This window comes from Bos grunniens, chromosome 5 (assembly GCF_055505025.1).
Source record: "Bos grunniens cultivar Pamir isolate PY7600 chromosome 5, Bosgru_T2T1.0, whole genome shotgun sequence".
Lineage (NCBI taxonomy): Eukaryota > Metazoa > Chordata > Mammalia > Artiodactyla > Bovidae > Bos > Bos grunniens.
This window is the reverse complement of record NC_141169.1, coordinates 23,008,610-23,022,695: the sequence shown is the minus strand read 5'-3', so window position 1 is coordinate 23,022,695 and position 14,086 is coordinate 23,008,610. Positions and strand designations below refer to the sequence as shown.

General features: G+C 40.3%; 1 protein-coding gene across 1 annotated transcript; it reads right to left on the bottom strand.

Moving 5' to 3' along the window:
* Window positions 1-7,950: 7,950 nt before the first annotated feature.
* LOC147371399 (histone H2B type 2-E-like) lies at window positions 7,951-9,199 on the bottom strand. The gene has a single exon (XM_086399014.1). It carries the CDS (start codon window positions 9,197-9,199, stop codon window positions 8,819-8,821), a length of 381 nt encoding a protein of 126 aa, XP_086255140.1. The 3' UTR covers window positions 7,951-8,818.
* Window positions 9,200-14,086: the final 4,887 nt, after the last annotated feature.

The window sequence follows — 14,086 nt, the reverse complement described above, 5'->3', positions numbered from 1 at the left end:
TTTTTTTTTTTTAATTGGAGGACAATTGCTTTACAATGCTGTGGTGGTCTCTGCCATAGAGCAATGTGAATCAGTCATAATTACATATATACCCCATCCCTCTTGTGCCTCCCCTACCCCATTCTACCCTTCGAGGTCATCACAGAGCACCAGGCTGGGCTCCCGGTGTTACACAGCGGCTTCCATCTAGTTATGTATTTTACACACGATAGTATATATATGTCAAGGCTACTTTTCCAATTTGTCTTACCCTCTCCTTCCCATGTTATGTCTACCAGACCATTCTCTATGACTGTGTCTCCATTTCTTCTCTATAAAGAGGTTCACCAGTACTATTTTCTAGATCCCATATGTATACACTAATGTGTGATATTTGATTTTCTGACTTACTTCACTCTGTATAACAGGCTTTAGGCTCATCCACCTCACTAAAACTGACTCAAATTTGTTCCTTTATGTGGCTGAGTAATATTCCATTATGTACTACAAGTTGTTTATCCATTTATCTGTCCATGGATATATAGGTTGCTTCCAGTCCTGGCTATTGTAAATGGTGCTATAATGAACATTGGGGTGCATGTGTCTTTCTGGATTGTAATTTTTTTCAGGCTATGTGCCCAACAGTGGGATTGCTAGATCATATGGTAATTTTATCCCTAGTTTGTTAAGGAATCTCCATAATGTTCTCTATGGTGGCTGTACCAGTGCAGACATTTTGGTTTTCTTTTGAAGTCCATGTTGGAGACCCAAGGAGAACTTTAGCCTTTACTAAGGTTCCTCCCTTCTCCTGGAGTTTGTAATTTATGAATTTGATGCCATCTGGGGAAGTGACAAACCCATGGTGTCCACCCTGCCTCTGCCCTGGAGGTGAAATGAAGCTGGGGAGAAAGAAAAGTTCCAGCATTGGATAAGCTGAAGGAGGTGGTTGTAGCTTCTGTACATGTTTATTTCTTTTTATTGCTTTGTTTTTTATTTCTAACTCATTTGACTTGGGGTTCCAGATTTGTTTTTCTCTTTGTAAACTAGATTTTGAAATTATTATCTGGCCCATCTGTTTGCTTCTCTTAAATGAAACATAAATTGGCTCGTTTTAAATTTCAGGTACTTTAGATTTGATTCTACTATTCATCTCCTTTCGGCCTTGGCAATAAATTTTTTGCTGCCAAGAAGAGAGAAGCTTTGCTGTTTTGAATCTTTTTCTTTAAAAGAATGTGCATTTAGGTATTAAAAAGAATTCTCAGTTTTTAATAGTCTGATTTCTTTCTTCTGATCTTATGTCTACTTTCTTTATTCTCATTCTTTCCTATGACTCCACATTTATGCTACCTTTTATTTCTTTTCACATTCTCTACTTCCACAAGGAACTCAAGATGAGATACTATCTGTTCCTGTCTCAAAATTTAAAAGAAAAAGTGTGGGATCAGGCTGATTCCTGTGGGTCTCTGGCATAAATGATCATGGTACATTAGATAATGACCCTTCGTTGGCCAATCAATAATTATTGAGTCTCTAGTTTGTGCAGAATCCTGTACACACAATAGTGTGGGTAATAATAGGAACACATTTCATGGGAGACATTGAAATATTTATGGACATGGGCTTCCTTGCTACAATTGCTTTTGAGATCCACTTATAATGGACTCATATTTGGAATGGAAGGAAGCTTGAGACTCTCCGAAAGGTATGATGCAGTGCCTTTTAAATGAATCTAACCATTACGAAGCTTGGCATTATGTGTGTATCCATCACGGTGTACCACTGGTGGTGCCATGCTGTGTAAGGCATGCAGGTTACCAGGCAGACAGTTGTTCTGAGGGTGGGGAAGGCTCTGCCTTACAGAATATTCTCTCCTCGCCACACCTCTGTCATACTACTAAGATGTCTTCTTCTCGAGGATTATCTTAAAGGCACATTCTTCTACATAGTATTTTATTACCTAGAAGAGGTGCTTCTCAGCTCACCACACATTAAACGGAGCAAGTGGTCTGCTTCACATGGCAGGAAACAAGGCCATGAGCCACCAGGAGCAAGGATGATTTGACTTTTTTATTTAGTATATAGGTTTATTTTGGAACCATGCACATGCTTTACATAGTTTAACAAATGAAATAGAAGTAAGACTTTGACCTCATAGAAGTCGCTTGGGAAAGAGCTTAAAGAAAGGTCACCTTGAACTGCTCTTGGGAAGGAAAAAAAATGTCAGGACCTTCAACAAACAAGAGTAGTGAGAAGGAGGAACAGATGCCAAAAAAGGGAACTGAAGCAACACCGCCGAAGCATCCACTCTTGTTGCAATTTAGCTTTGGGCCAACCTGAGCAGCAAAGTTGTGTGAACAGTGCAGTAACTTGCTGGAGTGTGTGGGGAAGCTTTGATTGGCCATCTAGTTGGGGAGACGCACATGCAGACACCAGCTCGTCCAGGTTTGCCTAGGACTTTCCTGGTTTTAACACCGAGAGACCCATATCCCCAGGACCCCTCAGTCCCCATGTGCCCCTACCTCATACCCCATATACTGAGAATACCACCATCTTTCTCACGAATGATTTTGCCAGGAAATCTGCATGAAAGTCATCGTTATATGAGCTATGTGAAATAATATGATCCAAATTCAAATCTTTTGTTTTTTTTTCCTGAGGTTTAGGACCGTCCTTGCAGGTTATACTGTCTTTTTTTTTGGAGAGCATTAGCCTTTCCTTCTGGTAGAATGTTACCTCACCTCCTCACTCCCCATAATTGTTTTCCTCTTTAATTTTAGAAATGGATTCATTCTAGGAATATCATCTCTTAAAGATATTGTTTGCCACTATGTGAGCAGATTCTCAGAGGGCTCTAACTGGGATTGTGAAGCTGAGATATTCCAGAGGTGTCATTCTCACTAGAATCCAACAGTGGCCACCTATTTCCACGTGAAGATGAGTGTGAAGTGTGCTGTGACTTCAGGGACGTCAGGTCCTTGGTCCCAGGAGGTAAGCAGTTAGTGATTTTCTCCCAAGAAGCATAGACTGTTTCAAGAAACATAGCATTTATAAAATATGTGCTTGCCTTTGTCCTGACAAGTCCTTGTTTAAGTTATAGTTTACAGAAAGACATTAAATCCCGGTTATAATCTTATATGTTTACATGAATCTGTAGCATTATCATAAAATCATTTATACATTTCATAACTGGAGAAAATTAAGAAAATTAAGAAAATTTAGAAAATTTAAGCCAGATTAAATAATTCACTAAAAGATCATCTGGGTGAAATCTAATACATTCTACTACTTGAAAATATGTATAATAAAATTCCATCCCATGCAAATTGTTTGCTACAAGATAGTCAAGTACTAATGTCCTTAACAGGAAAGACAATGGAAACATTCATAAATTAGGATTTTGCTCATAAAGTCAACTTTCATTAATTCGATTAACAGTGGAAAGAAAATGCATTGTTTTGTTTTAAGCTGAATTATAGTTAAAAGTTGACAAAAAGTGGTACAAAACTCAGTCAGTTAAAAATGCATCCCATATTTAGAAACACAATTACTATTGAGTAGATATCATCCCAAAGTAGAAAATTAATATAAGTCACTAAGTTTAGCAACATTAGACATTACATAAACTCTTGGTGAGGGGAACATGTGTGAAGTGGGGTGACTAGCTGTAAGGTTTTGATCTGTCAGAATAATCTACTACTGTTGGTGTTTCTCAGCTGAGCACTTTTTTATTCAAATATTTGAATAGTAAGAATCCTAATAACTACAAGCATATTGATTTCTGTGTGAAACATGTAAAGTTTACTGGGTTTGCTGGTTTTTACTTACATATAAAATCTCATTTAAATCACCTAACAATCATATGAGGTAGGTACAGCTATAACTCCTTCACATTTACGTCTTGAAGGCTAGGTGGTACCTACAAAGGTACCTACTGTGTAGCGCACACCTTCTGAATTAGTGTCTCTGAAAGTAAGCTCAGGAATCCTCATTAACAAGGTCCCAGATAATCCGGATGCCCTCAGAATACAATGTGTGCGTGTGTGTGTGTGTGTGTGTGTGTGTATGTTTTGATAGCTCGGTCATGCCCATCTCTTTGCAACCTCATGGACTGTAGCCCACCAGGCTCCTCTGTCCATGGAATTCTCCAGGCAAGAATACTGGAGTGGGTAGCTATTCCCTTCTCCAGAGCATCTTCCTGACTCAAGGATTGAACCCAGGTCTTCTGCATTTCAGGTAGATTCTTTACTGTCTGAGTCACCAGGGAAGCCCTAGCAATTAAAGGTGTGTTATAACCATTGTTGTTGTTGTTTTTCAGTCACTCAGTCATATCCGACTCTTGTGACCCCATGAACTGCAGCATATCGGGCTTCCCTGTCCTTCACTATCTCCTGGAGCTTGCTCAAACATCTACTGAGTCAGTGATGCCATCCAACCATCTCATCCTGTCATCCTCTTCTCCTGGCCTTCAGTCTTTCCCATCATCAGGGTATTTTCCAGCGAGTCGGCTCTTATTATTACTCTCTAGTGACTTCCCAGAATTAGGCAGTACCTTGCTCTCATTTTCAGCCAGAGCAGATACACTCGTTTCTCAAATTAGTCTATGGTGTAGAAGAGTTCTGAACATGAGAAGAAACTTTTCCTAATAGAACTCATACAAAATTTGGACGTAGGAAGTATGAGAGAGAGGGAGAGTTCATTTTTGATTCTTGATCTCCTCCTACAAATGCCATTCCTGGTAAAGTTTATGAAGAAGTTGACACTGAATTGTTTGAATATCTTTGTAAGAATATCATCTAGGAGGTTTATTTAAAGACAAGAAACACATGGAGCTAAAGAGAGCTCAAGAGCAGACTCAGTGGAGAGACTGGTTAATGTAAGGTCAGAGAGTTTGGGCAAAAAAGCATGTTCCTTTATGTGGCTTGGAGAAGTGGAACAAGTGTTTTGAAACCAGGGTTTTGAGAAATATTTCATAGTGGGGAATAGCTTTCTTTTTTAAAAAACTGAAGTAAATATTTACTGGCCTTGCCCCCCCCACCCCCACAAACACATATTTACTGTCATATAAACCTGAACTTCCAAACTTGAATTTCTGGATACACCAACAAGGGTGCAAGTGCATTTTGCTCAACATGGTCTTTTAGGAATTGCCACCTCTCGTTTTATTGCCTTCTGTAGTGCAAAATCCGCTGCTTACCTGCCTGCCTCTCTCCTTCCTCATTCCTCCTGCCAACCTGTTTTTCCTCATTTCTTTTTGCCCCTGTTCTTTCTCCCCTCTTTTCCCCCACCCTCACATTTTTTTGTTTGGTTCTTCTCTCTGAATCTCACCCTTTCTCCAGTCACATGGCAGCTCCTCATCTCATCTTGCCAGCCCACTCTAGCCTGTAGTGATGTCTCCTTTTCCTGATTCGTCATATTACTAAATGTCTGCACCAAAGACTTTGGTGCATGGTTATTCTAACACACAGTGTTGTCCAGTTGTATTTCATGTATAAATCCAGTTCCCTCAACTAGATCCTAAATATTTGAGGCCCAGAAAGAGAACATACATTAATTTTACATTTTCAACAAGAGTACCTAACCAATGTTCAGGAAATATACAGTATTTTGAATCACATGAAATTTTTTACCACCTTCAAAGTCAAATGTGTCTCTTTCCTTGTTCTTATCCCTCCATGCTAATTTTAACTTGTAACTCCTTTGACAGGCTGAGGGAGGAAAAAGGAGTTAATAATCACAATCAAGTTATTCATTTGTGGAAAGCAAAGTGTTAAAGAATATTGCTATTTATTTATTTATTAAAGAATATTTATTCTTCTATCAAGGAATAAAAAAATAACTAATAAATTTAATTTAGACTGAAAATTTGTTCTCAGTTCACACAAGGAAAGTGAAGACAGTTATATTTCAAATAATGTTTAAAAGTTGAATGACAATAGACAGCAGTCAGCAGATAGATCCCAGATACTACCTAGAGAAGCTACAGATTGGCAAGATAAGTTTCAGCTCAATGAAGTAGCCATGTGAAATGAAGAAAGAACTTCAATCTATAAAAAAGCCTTTCCTACTAAATTTGACCATTGATTACATTTGATATGAAGGCTTTTTATATAATTATTAGATGTTGCATACTGAGATTAGCCATATTGTGGAACATATCTGTATGATTTTCCCCTTTATAGTCAAATAATGCTTTTTAATAACAATAAAACATTACTAAAGGAGAGTAGAGCCCCAGAGGAAAGTAGACAGTGATAACAGCCAAAGGACAAGAAGTTAGCAGGCTTCCAGTGAACTTACTGAGTGAGTGTAAGATTTTTAGAAATCACATATTCAATAAACACTGGAAATATATGAGATCAAATTCGTTCATGATTCATTTCCCAGTGTTATGAGATGAGCACAAGCTGGGGTGCAAGAGAACTTCAGTTCAAGACCCATTTATCTGCTTTCTGGCTATAAGACCTTGGTCCCAATACTTAATGTATTTGAATATTAATTTCCTCATCTGCAAAACATGTAATAAGTATTTCAGTGGGTTTTTGAAAGTTACCTTAGAAAAGTCTGTAAGTACTTGGTGAGAAAAAAAAAAAAATTGCAGGTGCTTTTTGAATGATGTCATCCATACCTCAATTTCTCCATATTGCATGGGATCAGACTGACAAAGGATGCTATAAAACAGAGATAATCAAAATTTACAGTGTGCGACTCAAAGATCAAGAGAGATGACTTAAGGATTGAGAACTGATCTATGAATTGAATCTGAAAAATTGTGCTTCTCTGTGTGTCTGTCATCAAGGAAACTAACATTCGCTATTTACTGTGTGAAAAATGGCCACGATTAACATGGAGGTCTACAACACAGAGCCACAATGAGGCAGGCTGGGGGCCACTAATAGCCCAGAGTGCTCAAGTGCAGGAAGCCTGATGGGAAGCACAGTGGGCAGCTACCCACAGTGGGCAGCAGTGGCACAGAAGCCCCCAAACCAGCAGTAGCATGGCACATGCAGCTCTGAAGCCAGGATTGTCCTAGACAGTCCTGTGGACTGACCCCTAGCCACAGTTCACATCTTTAGCATTTATTGCATGCACTGGCTTCCCTGGTGGCTCAGATGGTAAAGAATCTGCCTGCTAATGCAGGAGACACAAGAGAGGAGAGTTCAATCTCTGGGTTGGAAAGATCCCCTGGAGAAGGAAATGGCAACCCACTCCAGTATGCTTGCCTGGAAAACCCCATTAACGGAGGAGCCTGGCGGGCTACAGTCCATGGGGTTGCGACGAGTCGGACACGACTGAGCGACTGACACTTTCACTTTCACTATTGCATGCAGGCATTGTGCTTTACATCTCTTTCCTCACTTAATCTGCTAAAGAACCCCATGAGGTAGGTATGCCTGGTATCTTCAACTTACTGATGAGTAAATTGAGGCACAGAGAGGTTATGAAGCTGGTGCTAAGGTACACGCCTAGGAAATCAGCAGTAAGAGTCGAGCCCAGGCCCAGTGACAGGCTGCTCTCTTAAATCCTTCTGAAAGGAAAACACCTTTGGTACCTTTACACGAACACCAAGGGAGGTGCCTCCAGGATCTGGGACGGGGTGATGGATGTATGAAGGGAAGGGCTGTTTGCTCAGGTGGCCCTGTGTGATTCTGTCAGTCCGGTGTGCTGCCTACTCAGCAGAGAATCTGCTTCCAGACGGACGCTGGGGGAGAACGTCTGGCGATAAGAAGGGTTGTACGTGCTGTGTGTCCCAGCCACTGGGTGGGTTGTCTATTTCCAGGGCCTGGGGGCAGCTCTCCTTGACTTGACCCAGATAAGTGCCAGACATGGGAGCACAGTTGCGAGATCAACTGGTCTGCTTCTTGTGTGGAATTTTCCTGCTCAAAAAAAAAAAAGGAAGGTGCAGGAAAACAACAGCTTCCTATGACCTCATTCTGCTTAAAATTCCTGGATATGTCTCCGTTTCCCTTCTGGTTCCAGACTTTTTCTTACTTACTTTTATACTAAGTTCAGCTTCTCATAAAAGGAAACAAATATCAGCTTTATAAAGAAGTGGCATTAATTTTTTTTTCCAGAATATTTTGAACTATAGAGCCCAGTTATCTTATTTAATTGACCCCTGATTAAATTTTTTCCCCTGATGGTCAACCTTTTAAGACAAGGTGGTTCATATACTTTCTGCATTAGATTCAGAGGACATATTCACTAAATTCAGCCATTGATTTATCAAAGCTATTTACTGAGTGTATACTGTGTGACAGGTGTTATGTTAGATTTTGATTGGTGGTCCTCTCCCCACACCTTCTGAATTAATATCTCTGGAGGAAATTCTAGGAATCCTCTTTTTTTTTTTTAACTTCATTTTTTTATTGAAGGATAACTGCTTTACAGAGTTTTGTTGTTTTCTGTCAAACCTCAGCATGACTCAGCCATAGGTGTACACATATCCCCTCCCTTTTGAACCTCCCTCCCATCTCCCTCCCTACCCCACCCCTCTAGGTTGATACAGAGGCCCTGTTTGACGTCAGGAATCCTCATTTTTTAACAAGTTTCCAGAGAAATGTTATGCCCTCAGTGCTTTGAAAACCACTATCCTTTATTATAAACTCTTCAAATATAAAGCTTGGGGTTTTTTGTAACTTTGTTTCTAGCCTCTCACAGATTGCCTGGCAGGATAGTGTTGATGTGTGAAAGTGAAGTGAAGTCACTCAGTCGGGTCCGACTCTTGGTGACCCCATGGACTACAGCCCACCAGGCCCTCCATCCATGGGATTTTCCAGGCAAGAGTACTGGAGTGGGGTGCCATTGCCTTCTCTGTTAACAGCAGCTAGGCATATTATATTTACTTGGAGCTGGTATACTTGGTGACAGCCTTAGTGCCCTCGGACACAGCGTGCTTGGCCAGCTCCCCAGGTAGCAGCAAGTGCATGGCGGTATGGATCTCCCTGGATGTGATAGTTGAGCGCTTGATGTAATGCGCCAGGCGCCACGCCTTGCCAGCGATGCGCTCGAAAATGTCGTTGACGAAGGAGTTCATGATTCCCATGGCCTTGGACGAGATGCTGGTGTCCGGATGGACTTGCTTCAGCACCTTGTACACATACACGGAGTAGCTCTCCTTGCAGTTACGCTTGCGCTTCTTGCCATCCTTATTCTGGGCCTTGGTCACAGCTTTTTTAGAGCCCTTTCTAGGGGCAGGAGCAGACTTAGCCAGTTCAGGCATGTCTATAATGACAACACCCAACAACACAGAAAGATCTTGAAAAGTGTTGATGTGTGGTTGGTTACAATTCAGGGAAGAAACGAATTTCCAAACTCACTGCTTAGAGTGATAAAGGAAGATCAAACCTATCATTTCTTAAAAAAGAAATAAAAATTATTTAGCTGGACTGGGTCTTAGTTGCAGCACTCCAGATCTTTAGTTATGGCATGTGGGATAGTTAGTTGCAGCACACAGGGTATTTTTAGTTGTGGCATTCAAACTCTTAGTTGCAGCATATGGGATCTAGTTCCCTGACCAGGGATCGAACCTGGGCCCCTTGTGTTGGGGACAGAGTCTTAGCCACTGGACTACCAGGCAAGTCCCTGTCATTTATTCCTGTTCATGTGTTTATACTTTTTAATTTGCTGGTCCTGGACCTAATTTAGAGAAGGAAATGGCAACCGACTCCAGTACTCTTGCCTGGAAAATCTCAGAGAGAGAGGAGCCTGATGGGCTACAGTCCAAGGGGTCACAGAGTTGTACACGACTGGAGAACGTAGATATTCTAACAACTGTAAATCAAAATCTGCTTCTTTCAGAGTTTTGATTTTTATTTTGTCCAGGAGGGTATTGATCATCAGATTGTGATTTTCTTTATTGGGGGATTCTCAAAATCCACTTTGCTTTATTACTCACAAATTGAAGAGTGTCAAACTTGAGCAGACTTTAAAAGAGAAAAATGCCAACCTCTCATCAAGTACTTAAATTCTCCCAACAGTACTGTCTTTGTATTAGTCAGAATAGGGTTACCACTTTAACAAATAACCTTAAAATTTCACTGGCTTCATCACAATGAAGTTTATTTCTCACTCACAACTTATTCCAAGGCAGATAGCAGGAGGAGGCAGTGTCCTTCAGGGACCCAGGCTCCTTCTAACTTGTGGCTCTGTTCTCACTTAGATAACCAGGGTCTTCCCTGCTTTAGCCAGCAACGGTGTAAGGGGGTGAGGATCACACAGTGATTGAAAGGGCAGCCCAGTATGATGGGTACCACATCCACTCACGTTTCATGAGCCAGAACTCATCCACTGGCCCATGCCTGACTGCAGAGGGTACTGGCACATGCAGTCAGAGTAGATGATCAGATGCCCCCAGTCTTGGCTGCCAGGTAATCACATGGCCTCCCTAGTGACAGAGAACTCACTACTTTTTGAGTAAGATAACATATTCTTTAAACATCCCAGACAGTTAGAGTTCTTTCACTGAATTAACATATATTTTGCTGCATTGGCAAGATTGCATAGTACTTAAGAGTGTGGCCTCTAAACCCAGACGGCTTCAATTTGTATCCAAACTGATCAACTTTGGCTACTCATTTCTTGGAATCTATTCCTCATAAATTAACCCATGTTTTTTTGCCTGGGTTTGTGCCTGATAAGTAACAAATTCTCAGTATATATGAGTTGTTAATGCTTGGTATATTGGCCCTTGTTCCACCTCTGTGCTCAAAAAATAGGCATCTTTGTCCTTGGATATTTAAATGTATCTCTGCCCCCTATTCTGAGTATCTTTCAGAATCTTCAGCTGCTCCTTATATGACCTTATTTAACATTCCTTCTTCATGCTGGTCACTCTTCTCAGGTTGTGGTCTGGTGTATCTATGGCCCTTTGAAGGGAATAGCCCTCTTACAAGAATATAAGATTCTAGTATGCTCTGATCAAGGGAAAGAGCAGCAAAACTATAACCTCCTTGTTTTTAGCTGCTATACATCTATGTATGTAGCCTAAGATCATGTTACTTTTTCTAGCTACCACATCACCCAATTGATACCTATTGATCTTATTTTCTACATGATAATTACATTTATAAATTATATTTATAAAGTATTTATAAATTTATATTTATATATGTAATTATAATTACATTTATAAAATTTAAAAAAATGTATATAAATGTAATTGTTGAGCCAAGTCTCTTTTATTGTTGTAGACTTCTTTGGATTCAAGAGAAGATTCTTATATTGCTAGCTATACATTTCTGGCATATTCTATTTGATCTTCTATTTTCAATGTTTTCAATCTGAAAGGAGGAGTCACTGCACCCTTAGGGCTCTTCTGTTTCCTAACAGTGGTTAATACAGGTTAAATCAATATCCAAGGGGAGTGACTAAGACTCACCTGTTAGTGTGAATTTCTTTTGGTCCAGCACTTGCAAGTTCGCGCCCAGTCACGTCTTTGCAACCCACCAGGGTCCTCTGTCCATGGAATTTTACAGGCAAGAATAGTGGAGTGGGCTGCCATTTCCCTCTCCAGGGCATCTTCCCAACCCAGGGATTGAACTCTCCTCTCTTGCATCTCCTGCATTGGCAGGCAGACTCTTTACCACTGAGCCACTTGGGAAGCCCTTTTGGCCCAGAGTACTTGAGAAAAGACCACTAATGCCAGGGATATTTATTAAGCTGGTGTTTGGGATTTTTTCCCCCTCTATTTTTGAAAAGCTGAAGAAAAAAAAAAGAAATCCCAGCTCATTTTCTTGACATGTAACTTAAATCACTGTCTTAACCCAAATTTCTTTAGCCTTTTCTTCTTTATGGGCAGGAGTTTCTGTGTGTGTTGCCACATCATGTGTGTTTAGGGAAGGATAAGAAGGAAGCAAAAGATGAGATGGGATAAGCAGGCAGATACTGCAGATGCTACTTTGGGCAAGCTGCACCCAGCAGGCTCCTTGGTGGCCCTGATGACTTCTTGGAAACCTATGATTCTAAGACTCTGTATCATAAATAAGTGGAGTCCAGCTCCAGAAGATTCAGTGTACCAACCTGGAAAATGGGAACATTCTGATTTTTTTAAATCCTACTAAGTACTCTCTCAAGAATGATCTACTTTCTTTTTAAAAATTCCTCTGTGATCACTCTTCTACAGTCACCCTCTTCATTCTTGTGAAAACTTGAACTTGGAGCTTAATCTATCAAGCTTTCTGGTCTTCTTTACTAAAGTCAGTCTTTGGTAATGATTTATTTGAGACTGGTACACTGACCTTTTCTGTAACAATAGCAGAGAAAATAATAGTAATACAATAGCTAATATTGATTGAGCATATACTCTGTATGAGGGACGTGCTATGCGGTAGGTATTATATTATTAGCCACATGTCATAGAAGAGGAAATTGATAGATAGAAAATATAATTTGTCCAGGGTTACATAGCAGGAGAGCCAGTTAAATAGACTTTGCATCTGTAGAATGCAAATTACCACTCACAAATGAACAAAGGCCCCGCCACTCACCTCCAGATGGCTCAGCTGCCAGCCTGCCACAGTCAAGTCTCAGACCACATAACATGCCCTTTTGTGGACACTCTTCACTAACTTACTTGACTTTGATATATCATGCTTCAAAGTAGAACCTATTAACCCAGTGGTTGATAAGAAGCTAAAATGGTACTTTGGTATAATTTCTAAATTATCAACATCGAGTCCTGGACAAGACTTGAATCAGGGGCACTTCAAGGAACACAGGGAGAGATTTTATAGCATATTAATGTGATGACTTAAAAAAAAAATTCCTTACAGGACTGAGGCTACTAATCCCTTGCATTCCCCTGAGCTGAGGGTGGGGAATCCCCAAGAAACAGACTGATCCAATCACCTTCTCCTGTAGCCCACATGCACAGCTGACTTCTGAGAAATGAATTTAACTTTTAGAGGTTTCATGATCAGCTGCTGGACAACATCCGGCACCAACCTAACTGCTAATCTCAGATCTCATAGCAACATAGATTGTCTGGAACCCAGAATAGTCCTGCCTAGAGCTGTTTTCACTTCTTATCACTTGAGCAAGAGCATGTGTAAGAAAGGTGTCTGTTAGCCGACAGCTGCTGATTCTCAGAGAAATGAATGGGCATGTGGCTGCTTCCATTTAATCAGTCACCATCTATCTCAGCAGTATGAATGCTTCTATTTTATACCAGACACATCCCTGAACGCATATTTCTTTTTATCCGAGAGTCCACTGGACTTTTTCAAATCCACTCACACGTGATACTTTCATAGGGCTTGATATTGAATGAAATCCCCTTTAATCCCAATCCTTCTTCACTTTATTTTGTTTCTTAACATTTTCCTTTTGTAGAAACACTAGGAAGTCTGACTTTGCTACAGGATCTTTAACCTGCCTGGAGCTTTGATATCTTCTGATTACAGCTCCTCCTTTTTTCATCCTTTGGCCTCAATTAGAGACTTCGCCACCATAAAATGGATTTTTTTCTGAATAAGGGCATAGTGCCCACTGTGATAAAGTTGCTTTCATGCATGATGGCTATGGGACTGGCAGCCTAAGAACACTTCGCTTGATAGTAGGTACCATTTAGTTTTGACTAGAATTCTTATCTAAACAAAACTCTCTGGGCTTACTCAAGGACAATTTACGTCAGCAAGAGAAGTCAATAAAGAAATACAAACGGAGAATATTGTGGGAGTTTGTTGCAAAGGTGTATTGTTTTATGATGAAAAACCAATAAAGATTTTTTAATTGCATATTTCTAGATCACCTAAATAATTAGCTCCTACACTAAGTTTAATATAAGGAGACAACATGAAAAAAATTGTCATTTTCCCTTAACTTCTGCCCCTCCCCTCTAGTTACATGCAGACTCCATGTTCTTTGCCGTCCTTTTCTGTCCACCTGAAACTATTACAACATTGTTAATCGGCCACACAATACAATATAATCATTTAATAAAATACAACAAAAAGTATTTAATTAAAAAACCAAGTAAATGCTGCTGCTGCTGCTAAGTCACTTCAGTCGTGTCCGACTCTGTGCGACCCCATAGATGGCAGCCCACCAGGCTCCCCCGTCCCTGGGATTCTCCAGGCAAGAACACTGGAGTGGGTTGCCATTTCCTTCT